This window comes from Schistocerca gregaria, chromosome 4 (assembly GCF_023897955.1).
Source record: "Schistocerca gregaria isolate iqSchGreg1 chromosome 4, iqSchGreg1.2, whole genome shotgun sequence".
Lineage (NCBI taxonomy): Eukaryota > Metazoa > Arthropoda > Insecta > Orthoptera > Acrididae > Schistocerca > Schistocerca gregaria.
In genome coordinates, this window is record NC_064923.1 from 337,257,005 (window position 1) to 337,270,538 (window position 13,534).

The 13,534-nt window shown below is 40.6% G+C and overlaps 1 protein-coding gene across 1 annotated transcript in view; it reads left to right on the forward strand.

The window, feature by feature from the left end:
* The window catches only part of LOC126266757 (uncharacterized), a 49,063-nt gene extending 36,156 nt beyond the window's left edge, over positions 1 to 12,907 (forward strand). The window contains exon 3 of the mRNA XM_049971273.1: positions 12,031 to 12,907. Within this exon, the coding sequence (XP_049827230.1) occupies positions 12,031 to 12,257 (227 nt within the window). The 3' untranslated portion in view covers positions 12,258 to 12,907. The remainder of the gene's footprint in view (positions 1 to 12,030) is intronic.
* The last annotated feature ends 627 nt before the right edge of the window (positions 12,908 to 13,534 follow it).

Sequence of the window (13,534 nt, forward strand, 5' to 3'; positions counted from 1 at the left end):
CTCTCTTTGTCCAAACTATTTTTATGTCCATGTTTCACTTCCATACATGGCTACACTCCATACAAATACTTTCAGAAATGACTTCCTGACACTTAAATCTATACTCGATGTTAACAAATTTCTCTTCTACAGAAACGCTTTCCTTGCCATTGCCAGTCTACATTTTATATCCTCTCTACTTCGACCATCATCAGTTATTTTGCTCCCCAAATAGAAAAACTCCTTTACTACTTTAAGTGTCTTATTTCCTAATCTAATTCCCTCAGCATCACCCGACTTAATTCGACTACATTCCATTATCCTCGTTTTGCTTTCGTTGATGTTCATCTTATATCCTCCTTTTAAGACACTATCAATTCCGTTCAACTGCTCTGTCTCTGACAGAATTACGATGTCATCGGCAGACCTTAAAGTTTTTATTTCTTCTCCATGGGTTTTAATACCCACTCCGAATTTTTCTTTTGTTTCCTCCACTGCTTGCTCAATATACAGATTGAATAACATCGGGGAGAGACTACAACTCTGTCTCACTCCCTTCCCAACCACTGCTTCCCTTTCATGTCCCTCGACTCTTATAACTGCCATCTGGTTTCTCTACAAATTGTAAATAACCTTTCGCTCCCTGTATTTTACCCCTGCCACCTTCAGAATTTGAAAGAGAGTATTCCAATCAACATTGTCAAAAGCTTTCTCTAAGTCTACAAATGATAGAAACGTAGGTTTGCCCTTCCTTAATCTAGCTTCTAAGATAAGTCGTAGGGTCAGTATTGCCTCACGTTTTCCAACATTTCTACGGAATCCAAACTGATCTTCCCCGAGGTCGGCTTCTACTAGTTTTTCCATTCGTCTGTAGAGAATTCGCGTTGGTATTTTGCAGCTGTGACTTATTAAACTCATAGTTCGGCAATTTTCACATCTGTCAACACCTGCTTTCTTTGGGATTGGAATTATTATATTCTTTTTGAAGTTTGAGGGTATTGCGCCTGTCTCATACATCTTGCTCACCAGATGGTAGAGTTTTGTCAGGACTGGCTCTCCCATCGGCGTCAGTAGTTCCAATGGAATGTTGTCTACTCCGGGGGCCTTGTTTCGACTCACGTCTTTCAGTGCTCTGTCAAACTCTTCAGGCAGTATCGTATCTCCCATTTCATCTTCATCTACATCCTCTTCCATTTCCATAACATTGCCCTCAAGTGCATGGCCCTTGTATAGACCCTCTATATACTCCTTCCACCTTTCTGCTTTCCCTTCTTTGCTTAGAACTGGGTTTCCATCTGAGCCCTTGATGTTCATACAAGTGGTTCTCTTATCTGCAAAGGTCTCTTTAATTTTCCTGTAGGCAGTATTTACCTTAACCCTACTGAGATAAGCCTCTACATCCTTACATTTGTCCTCTAGCCATCCCTGCTTAGCCATTTTGCACTTCCTGTCAATCTCATTTTTGAGACGTCTGTATTCCTTTTTGCTTGCTTCATTTACTGCATTTTTATATTTTCTCCTTTCATCAATTAAATTCAATATTTCTTCTGTTACCCAAGGATTTCTACTAGCCCTCGTCTTTTTACCTACTTGATCCTCTGTTGCCTTCACTACTTCATCCCTCAAAGCTACCCATTCTTCTTCCACCATATTTTTTCCCCCAGTCCTGTCAATTGCTCCCTTATGCTCTCCCTGTAACGTTGTACAACCTCTGGTTCTTTTAGTTTATCCAGGTCCCATCTCCTTAAATTCCCACATTTTTGCAGTTCCTTTAGTTTTTATCTACACATCATAACCAATAGATTGTGGTCAGAGTCCACATCTGCCCCTGCAAATGTCTTACAATTTAAAACCTGGTTCCTAAATCTCTGTCCTACCATTATATAATCTATCTGAAACCTGTCAGTATCTCCAGGCTTCTTCCATGTATACAGCCTTTTTTTATGATTCTTGAACCAAGTGTTAGCTATGATTAAGTTGTGCTCTGTGCAAAATTCTACCAGGCGGCTTCCTCTTTCATTTCTTTGCCCCAGTTCATATTCACCTACGACGTTTCCTTCTCTCCCTTTTCCTACTACCGAATTCCAGTCACCCATGACTATTAAATTTTCGTCACCCTTCAGTATCTGAATAATTTCTTTTATTTGATCATACATTTCTTCAATTTCTTCATCATCTGCAGAGCTAGTTGGCATATAAACTTGTACTTCTGTCGTAGGTGTGGGCTTCGTATCTATCTTGGCCTCAATAATGAGTTCACTATGCTGTTTGTAGTAGTTTACCCGCATTCTTATTTTCCTATTCATTATTAAACCTACTCCTGCATTACCCCTATTTGATTTTGTGTTTATAACCCTCTAGTCACCTGACCAAAAGTCTTGTTCCTCCTGCCACCTAACTTCACTAATTCCCACTATATCTAACTTTAACCTATCCATTTCCCTTTTTAAATTTTCTAACCTACCTGCCCGACTAAGGGATCTGACATTCCACGCTCCGATTCGTAGAACGCCAGTTTTCTTTCTCCTGATAACGACATCCTCTTGAGTAGTCCCCGCCCGGAGATCCGAATGGGGGCTATTTTACCTCCGGAATATTTTACCCAAGAGGACGCCATCATCATTTAATCATACAGTAAAGCTGCATGCCCTCGTGAAAAATTACGGCTGTAGTTTCCCCTTGCTTTCAGCCGGTCGCAGTACCAGCACAGCAAGGCCGTTTTGGTTATTGTTACAAGGCCAGATCAGTCAATCATCCAGACAGTTGCCCCTGCAACTACTGAAAAGGCTGCTGCCCCTCTTCAGGAACCACACGTTTGTCTGGCCTCTCAACAGATACCCCTCCGTTGTGGTTGCACCTACGATACGGCTATCTGTATCGCTGAGGCACGCAAGCCTCCCCACCAACGGCAAGGTCCATGGTTCATGGGGGGAGGCCATGCCTCCTATTGGCGGATAATGGCACAGTCACATCGTCTGGTAGACAGTTGATTACTTCGGAGGCAGCTGAGAATTTCAAATTTCAGCTCAGTTGTATGTTAAGTCCTTAAACATTCTGAGGATGTGTTGGATTGATGTGTATACTCGCAGTACCAGTGTTGGAAACAATTAATCGACCGGTCGGGAACTTGACGTCCCGATTGGAAGTGGTGCTGCATAAAATGATTTTTCGGTGTGAATTTATACCATCATCGTTGTGGAATTCCTCACCACTACAGGACTGCTAAGTATATTTCATAGAGCACTATAGAATTCCTAAGTTTGTTCTCTCAGCTACATCAGGATGAGTAAAGAGGAGAAAAGGATCTAATACGTGATAGAATAGTAACACCAAGAAATACTACAACATGAAAAAGCGCACAGCAATGTATTGAGATGCACTAAACCATGGTCCTTGTAGTTGTTATTGATAGATGCCTGAGATTGCTGAAACTACTCATTCACAGAGCCCCCTCATCTCCCAGTAGTTTAATTTTTGCATAAACAAATGTATTGATAAAACTCTCTTCTCATTTACTGCTCATATAATACATTCATTTAATAACAGACTCTATGATTCTGAGCATTTTATTGACTCCCCAAAGACTACCAAGTCACTAACTCTCTGCACTCAGCAAAGTAGCAGATTGTAATGTATTGGAGGACTGCAATGAGTGATTTCATCACACCTATCAATCAGAGGGCTGTTATTAGAAATAACATATGGTGGAAGAAAATTTTTTTCAGATGTTATACCAGCCACCCCAGGAGTCCGAAAAGAATCAAACCAACGCCCACTTCTCTAGATTCAAACAGAAAACTAGAAAACGTAACATTAACAGTTTCTGAATGATATGCTGATGATACAAACCTCCTTGCTCTGAATATTTCTCCACAGCAGATGAGAACTGACTTATTTGACAACAGTGACAGTCTCTTGCACTGGCTCTATTGTCATAAGCTTTGGCTCAAAATAGATGAAACACGTCATATGATCTTCTGCCCACTGAAGAAAATAAAGCTACTGCACAGAGATTAAATTTCTTGTGCTGTGGATAGGCAACACATTACAGTGAAATATTTGCATATAAAAACTGCTAAGTAAATTGAGTCATGCATTTTGACTGCTCAGTGAATGGTGTGACTTGACTATTACAAGAATTATTTACTTCACTAAGATGAACGCTCTCATTTCATATTGTATCCCTTTCTAGAGAAGAACCCACGGAAATTATTTCTCATGCAAAAACGAATAGTGAAGGCCCCATCACATGCAATCACAAAACCAATTTTCAAAGAAGTGGGATTTCGCCTCCTCCATTCATTTAATTACATAATGGAGCATTTCATTTGTGAATAAGACTTTCTATCTGCTTGAAGGAAATGAAGATATGGTGGATGAGCACACATGTGCTAGCAGTAAATCCGGAAATCGTCTAAATGCAAAGGATAGCCGTAAAATTTTAATTATCACCACCAATAATGACGTTACACATTTAATTTATTCTTCCTTTGCAGCTAACATCTGCAGTTCTGGTACTCATTGAAATCTCCACTCTACTGTTCCACAATATGTCACTAGTGGAGTCACAAGAAAATGGCTCATGTCGGTTGTAAGATGAAGGTAGATTGTATTATTCTGTTTTCACTGTTCTAACGGCGTATTGCATACTCCAGCAAATGGTCTTCAATGTGTATCAGTATTGTAGATATGCACCTGCATACAAACTGAAAATTAATTGTGTAACATTATTTTTAAGTGATAATTAATCCTTTTTGGGTACTGTTCGTAATGTGGCAGAGTGAAACATCTAGGCGGCTTACTTTATAATAAATCGCCTTCGTTGGCAAAATATAATATAATGTCATTCAAGTAGAAAGCCACCAGTATAATGTTCTAACACTGATTTTATTAGGTGGCTGAATATACACAGACTACTTCAGGGAAAAATAGTAACTGAAATGTTTTGTACAGTGATAATTAATTTAACATTAATTCATATGTTGTTTTTATTTAGTTCCTACAATTATGAAAACCAGTTTATATACGTCGTAATAATCAGTTTACAATTTTTATGTATATTGCGATCTTTACAGAAAGCCTATTTCTGAAACTTCCTGGCAGATTAAAACTGTGTGCCAGACCGAGACTCGAACTAGGGATCTTTGCCTTTCACTGGAAAGTGCTCTACCATCTGAGCTACCCAAGCACGACTCTAGCCATGTTTCTGCATTATCCTTTATTTCGGGAGTGCTAATTCTGCAAGGTTTCGCAGGAGAGCTTCTGTGAAGTTTGGAAGGTAGGAGACGAGGTGCTGGCCGAAGTTATGCTGTGAGGACGGGGCGTGAGTCATGCGTGGGTAGCTCAGGTGGCAGAGCACTTTCCAGTGAAAGGCAACAGTCCCAAGTTCCAGTCTACGTCCAGCATACAGTTTTAATCTGCCGGGAAGTTTCATAACAGCGCATAATCCGCTGCAGGGTGAAAATCACATTCTGGAAGCCTATATCTGTATGAAATAACTCTTGTCACTAAAACATATACGTATCTTCAACGTTTGCAGTAATATATGTCCCACATCTCCACAGTCACCTGTGGTCCATCAGCCTGACTGAAAGACAGCAACAAGGTGCAGATTATGACAAATTTGTAAATCTAACAATCAGTTCCAAAACTCCAATTTCTTTACAAAAAATTTAGCAATAACTTACATGCTTTCAATTCTTTTATGAATTGGTACCATGTTGGACTGTCAGTTCATCATGTGAACTACTTAATTTTACTTCCACAGAGTCCAATTGCTTCATCAAAGGAAGCTGTCACATGTCACTTCACCAGTGACAGCAAGCCTTTTCCTTATTGACATGCTTCCTTTCAACAACTTCTGTTGGTTGCCAGGCTTTGTTCTCCATTAATGCATTGCTAATGGCATTTCTCAGGGTTCATTTCTTGGACCACTGTTTTTCCTGCCGTGTACAGCGTGAAGTGATTAACTTTATCACCACAAGCTACTTTTGACCCATTAAAACAGCTGTAATATACCATGCTGTATTTCAGGTTTAATATCTCCGTTTCAGAGGTGAAATACCTCCTTTCTAATTTGCTCATATAAAGATATTTGCATTCCGTTTCTCCTAGAGGACTACTGAACAGAGAATCGTGAAAAAATTGCACTGCATTCACATAACTTCATTAACAGCCAAGAAACTGGCTCTGAGCTGTTTTCTGCTGCTATAATAACAAATCTGCATGAAACAGCTTTAGTGTCACAACGTGTTTGAAGATGTGATAGTTAATTACAAAGTAAAAATACATTACATCTAATGATTTTTGTGCTGTGGTTGGAGGCATAATAAATACAAACCCATAAATGAATACAAACACAGTTCATTCAATTCTCTGCAAGGGAAAACATATCATAATCAATGACAACACAGCACAGGGATGAAGAAATACGTAAGACGTTTACAAATTCCGGAGTCTGTATTTGTATCAGAACTTGATTTAGAAATCACATATTGCAGATCTTCGAAAATGACTGACTAACCCAACATTTCCTCTGTGATTTGCTTATTTTGGTGATCGAAGCATGATTAGCTTGCTTTGCTTACTTGTATTCACTGATACGGAATAATCTTATGTGCAGTTCTGCACATAGATTTAAAATATTCAGTGCACAGATGTGTGCCGCCAGGACAACACCTGGTGTCTATTCTCGTATGTAACGAGGCAACCGCTTGAAAGAACGGTATGCTAACAACAGCCTAACAAGACATTGACTCAATTTTGTTTTGAAGAATTAGGCATGACATAAACTAGTTGTAGCACTCTGCAGAAGAGATAGGTTTTGGTTGGCATACGCGTCGTTCTGCCAAAGATGGGATGGACGAGCAGCAGCAGAGAAAGAACCTGATGAGGACCAAAAACTTCTTTATTACTTCTTTACTAATTTATGCAGCTGGTACTCCTCTATGCAGCTAGTTTGGAGGGGCTGTGGACAGGCATGAGGATAAACACAATAAGTCTTAGACCACTCCAGCCAACTCATACAGATATTTGAGTGCATTTCTGTCTTCTTGTATTATTCTGGCATATTAGGGGCAGGCAAGGTAGCAAAGGATACAGTGGATACATGCTGCTCGAGAGACAGCGTGCTGTGTTGGTATCTCGATTGTGCCATTATTGTGCTGACAACAGAAGGCAAGTGCCTGTCGTGGCTTTCAGCGGTGGACGAGGCTGGCGAGATTGACCATTCTAGTGAAATGGTATGGTGTCCCAGCTACAAGGCAATGATGTTGCACGTGGTCGAAGTCTGGATCGCTGCTGAAGAGCAGTTGCAGGCACCTGGTACAGTGTTGGCAGCACGGCCTGGGCAGACAGACAGGGTCGCCCGTCCACGGCCCGGCAGCTGCAGTCTTACGACAATAGCTCTAATTGATACAGATTGGGCGTCACTTAATTGCCTAGCTAGCTGAATGACAACTGCCAGGTGACTTAAAACCTGCTGGTCAGCAAATGCTGGGATGTTTGCTATGAAAGGTCATAGCTGACTTTCTTCCTCATATTCCCTAATCTGATAGGACCAATGACCTCACTGTTTCGTCCCGTCCTGCAACTCAGCCTACCGACCAAACTGCTGGTCAGCGCTGACTGTTGTGAGACAGCCTTGATTCAAGGTTGCATCGAAAGCACTGTGTGAGGTAACAGGCGAGTTGTGGTGCCGTTAAAATATTTTATGTTCGGAGTTGGCATGGGGCCTCTTGGAGGGCCACGGCTCGTTGGCGGCCACGTGGTGCCGAATGCTGGCCGGGGTCCATCGCCTGCATGGCTGGGAACTCCATGGTCGATGAAGGAGACACGCCAGGAGTGCCAAAGATGGCGAACTTTGTGAAACCGCAAGGGCAGACTTTTCACAGTTCGTATAGAAATTAATAGTAGTCAGTGAATCATGATATCTCAAAAAGAAACATGTACATTACCATTATTAGCACGACGATTCTGATAGTGTAATCAGATTTTCAATAACTTTATTAGTTTAAAGTTTAATATCTGACTGTAAATTTTGGAGCATATAATGTATTCAAACATTATGAATCACCTCGAAGGGAACGATCTATTGATACGTAATCAGCATGGTTTCAGAAAACATCGTTCTTGTGCAACGCAGCTAACTCTTTATTCGCACGAAGTAATGGCCGCTATCGACAGGGGATCTCAAGTTGATTCCGTATTTCTAGATTTCCGGAAAGCTTTCGACACCGTTCCTCACAAGCGACTTCTGATCAAGCTGCGGGCCTATGGGGTATCGTCTCAGTCGCAGTTCGTAGTAATAGACGGCAAATCATCGAGTAAAACTGAAGTGTTATAAGGTGTTCCCCAGGGAAGCGTCCTGGGACCTCTGCTGTTCCTAATCTATATAAATGACCTGGGTGACAATCTGAGCAGTTCTCTTAGGTTGTTCGCAGATGATGCTGTAATTTACCGTCTAGTAAGGTCAGTTGCAAAGCGATTTAGAAAAGATTGCTGTATGGTGTGGTAGGTGGCAGTTGACGCTAAATAACGAAAAGTGTGAGATGATCCACATGAGTTCCAAAAGAAATCTATTGGAATTCGATGACTCGATAAATAGTACAATTCCCAAGGCTGTCGATTCAACTAGGTATCTGGTTGTTAAAATTACGAACATAGGTATTATTGTGGGGAAGGCAAGCCAAAGGTTGCGTTTCATTGGCAGGACACTTAGATGATGCAACAAGTGCACTAAAGAGACAGCTTACACTACACTCGTTCGTCCTCTGTTAGAATATTGCTGCGCGGTGTGGGATCCTTACCAGGTGATTTTGACGGAGGACATCAAAAGGGTGCAAAAAAGGGAAGCTCGTTTTGTATTATCACGTAATAGGGGAGAGAGTGTGGCAGATATGATACGCGAGTTGGGATGGAAGACATTAAAGCAAAGACGTTTTTTGTCGCGACGAGATCTATTTACGAAATTTCAGTTACCAACTTTCTCTTCCGAATACGAAAATATTTTGTTGAGCCCAACCTACATAGGTAGGAATGATCATCAAAATAAAATAAGAGAAATCAGAGCTCGAACAGAAAGGTTTAAGTGTTCGTTTTTCCCGCGCGCTGTTCGGGAGTAGAATGGTAGAGATAGTATGATTGTGGTTCGATGAACCCTCTGCCAAGCACTCAAATGTGAACTGCAGAGTAACCATGTAGATGTTGATGTATACAAGTAATACCAGCAATTGACTTCCAAAATTTGAATGGTTCGTCCGATGTTGTCGATCGACGTGTCTTTAGAAAGCTGTTAGTGTAAACCTAAATTGGTATGAATTACAGGCATGTAACGTGAACAGTACATCAGTTATTGGAGGTCAAAGTGGCCGATTACTATCGATCGCGTCAGGCCATAAGTACTCCAAAGTTACACGAAAAAACGGTAGCAGCATGTTTATAAATATATTTATTCATCTGTGTCTCGGTTTAAATCCCATATAAGCTATTCATGAAGAAATTGGTTAAATATTTACTGGGTTTTAGAAAGCACAGAGAAATTAGGCTACTGACCTACTTTCGCTTGCTATTACTTTGATATATATTTATTTAATTTGTTTATGTATTTAATAATCTGAGTTAGAGCGTGTTTATGGTTCAGCCGTAGAAATATTTATTTAATTTAAAGTTATTTAAACGTAAATCCAGTATTTCGAATCTGTTTTAATATGTTTGTGAGTGTGCTTTGGCTTGAAGATAGGACGGAAGCGCTCTAGCCAATCACAGTGTTCGTTAACAGAGAGACTGTATGAAAGTGGAGGAAGAGTATGGAGTACGGGAGAGGACACTAGAGGAGTTCGGAAGGGTGCAGCGCGAGAGACAGTATGGCACAGGACACAGGAAGTGCGGAGCAGTACGGCGCGACGAACGCTCAGTCGCAAGAGAGTCTTGTAGAGTGTGGAGCGGTTTGCGCGTGGTCGCTGGTGATAGAAATACGAGGCGTGTTTTTTAAGTAAGTACCGTTTTGAAATTAAAAGAGAGGTGCTAAGATATCTCAATAATTTAATTTTTACATGAAAGCCTGTACCTTAATCTACTTTTCTACATAATTTCCGTCAATATTGAGGCACTTGTCATAACATTGTACCAGTTTTTGAATACACTCCTCATAGAAGTCTGCCGCCTGACTTGTTAACCACTGCATCATCACTGTTTTGACTTCGTCATCGTCTTGAAGATGCTGACCGCCCAGGTGTTTCTTCAAGTGCAGGGACAGATGGTCGTCACTGGGCGCAAAATTGGGGCTTTATGGAGGATGATCTACAGTTTATCATCGAAAAGATGTGATGAGATCTTTGGTCTGATTCGCCACATTCGGACGGACATTGTCTTGTAGCAAAACGATGCCCTTGCTCAACTTCCATGGACTGTTGCTTTGATTCTGGTGTGACGTAGGCCACCCATTTGGCTTACGAAATCATCACCGCCGTTGTGGTACAGCTCAAGGAAAGTCAATGCATTGTCTAAACGTTTGGTTTTGTGCACATCCGTCAATATTTTCGGTACCCAACGTGCGCACAATTTTCGATAATTCAAGACCTCGGTCAGAATGCCATACAAAACACTACGAGAAACATTAGGATAGTCATCCCGCAAGGAGGAAATCGTAAAGCGTCTGTTTTCTCTCACCTTATTGTCCACTTCCTGCACCAAACTTTCATTAACGACCGAAGGACGCCCACTCCGTTGTTCATCATGCGCATTTGCGCGGCCATCTTTAAATGCTCTCACCCACTTTCTTATCATTCCGTCACTCATAATGTTTTCTCCGTAAACTGCACAGATCTCATGATGAACATCGATGGCTTTTAGGCCTTTAGCTCTAAGAAATCTTATAGCTGCTCGTACTTCACAATCGACGGGACTCATGATTATCGGAGGCATCTTAAACACTCAGTACACAACGTAAACAAAGAAGAATCAGACTGTAATGGCGTCAGTGCATAGATTAAGGTACAGGCTTTCATGTAAAAATAAAATTATTGAGATATCTTAGCACGTCTTTTTTTAAATTTTAAAACTCAACTTACTTAAGTGCTGACTTGTGAACTTGTGAGATTTCGGTGGTTTCTACAGTGAAGACGTAGTATGCGTTTAGAAGTGAATATCTTGGTAACCATATTGTTGTTCATTACTAATTACGAGCAGTATGAATCTATTGTTTCCCTGTTATTCAACGTATATTTTATTTAATTGCTGGACCATCGAGACCAACTACTTATTCCAGCCCCTAGACAACGAAACCAGCAAAACTTTTAATATTTCAGCTCTGAGTCTGAGGGTACGTAGCTGAGAGCTGAGAGCCACACCACATCACACCATTTCTGTCATTATTAATAGAAGGCCCGCAACAGGCATTGGGGCGATGACTGGGTGTAGCATAACCGGCAGTAGGTCGATCAACCCACCATGGTTACGTGACGTCCCCACCCTTCAACTCATAGAATCGTCGACTGCAGGAGTGGCGCCACTGCTGACTTTGCTGTATTTGCAGGGGCTTTGACCAGCGAGCTGTGACTTGACTTCGTCCTGGCGCTGCTTCGAAATCTTGTTCATAGATTTCGCCTTTACAACTCGTAAATGTAACATGAGGAACAGAAATAGCCCCACTATCGTAAAATTAACCCTACTCTTACACGGAAAGGAGCAGGGCATGCAACTATAAAAATGTGTGAATTAAAGATGGTGGTTGATGATGTGTGTTTAAAAAAACAAATTGAAAGCATTTCTACTTAACAACTTCCTATATTCCAAATAGCAGAATTTCTGAATATGTACTGTGTATGTGGTTGCGATATATTCATGAAATGTTACAGCAGATTAAGACTAAACAGATTCATAATGAGCGGCATACAGCCATCATTTCACATTGATTTTTTTTAAAGGAAAGAAGAGAAAAAACGAAACTAGTCAGTGAACGCATACAATGATTTCCATGTGCTTTTTAATGCGCTTTCAGGTAGTTCTTTATTCAGAAAGCTACTTTCAGACGGTACTGTTTTGTTTTCACAGATACTATACACGGTGACGCGAAGTTGGTAATGAGAAGATGTATACCAGAAACGTCTGAGGAGCCGCATCCCTGTGAAGCTGTTTCCAGAGAGAACCCACAAAACACTATTGTATACTGTGGCACTTGCCAAGGTGATCTCTGCAACAACAGTAATCGCTTTGCAATAACTTTCCTGCTGTTGTTGCTTCCTTGCTTTGTCAGTCTCATCCTTTCACACACTCATTAAAATTGTTTGTTCTTCAGGCTAATACAAACTTGTCAGAAACACGTGTTCGTTGTTGTACAGTCATTTACACATAAAAACTACAGCAAATACGTGAGTTTAGTGCGAGATGGCCGTGTATTGTGAGCCTGTATGAGAATCGTTTACTGAAATTGTTAACTATTGAAGATGTAAGGAACTGCTCCTTGATTATTTCTCAGTGATATGTTTCCATTGTGTTATTACTTGTTACGTTCACATTCTCTCTGTAGTTAACACTCTTATCTTCCTACCGAGTATAAATTTTCGATGATAATTGTAATACTTGTACCTTACTTGTAATCCACTCTGTAAGTTCTTGTTTGTGGTATAGTTAGTACGAATTCGTAAAGTGTAAGTAAGTTTTTTGCATTTCAATTAGAGTTTAGCTGAATTTCACTTTAGAACATATCTCCTTATTCCAACGATATTACTGTCGTTGAAACTTCGAGAACTTTTTTTCTGTTTTGCAGGACATGAAAATTTATGTTGATGGTGAAATTGTAGAAGTTTTATAAATTGCAACTCTAATATCGAATTGTATCATAAGAATTAAATCATGATAATGTTGTACTATAACTATTGTAATTTAAGCATACAGGTAAACCTGTAAATAAATTTTTGATGAAACTTCATAAGAATACCCACTTTCATGCTAGACGAGAAGAAGAGAGACGTCATGGTACCAACTCTAATGTTATCCTATGCCTCAACATACTCTAATTCACAAATCAGCATGCCAAACTCAATTTTTAATGAAAATCCTACATTAATTAGTGATTTGCAATTCTTGAGGGAATTGTAACTACATTAAGTTGTTGTCATTCAGTACGTGGTGATGTACAGCCAGCCGGCCGCGGTGGTCTAGCGGTTCTAGGGACGCAGTCCGGAACCGCGCGACTGCTACAGTCGCAGGTTCGAATCCTGCCTCGGGCGTGGATGAGTGTGATGTCGTTAGGTTAGTTACGTTTAAGTAGTTCTGAGTTCTAGGGGACTCATGACCACAGATGTTAAGTTCCATAGTGCTCAGAACCATTTCAACCATTTTCATTTTTAAAACAGCCAGGCCAAGAAAATGTTTACTGGCTGTGCCACGCTAAAAACAAAGAGGTCATTCTATAACAAACCAGACAACTCTCCTTCACTCAACCAGTTTCATGGAGAACATGAAGAAGAACCGTCAGGGGGGTGGGTAGAATGAAGATTAAACCTTGAATGAACGAGTACTTGGAATGACATTTATGCATGATGGCCTCATCTAC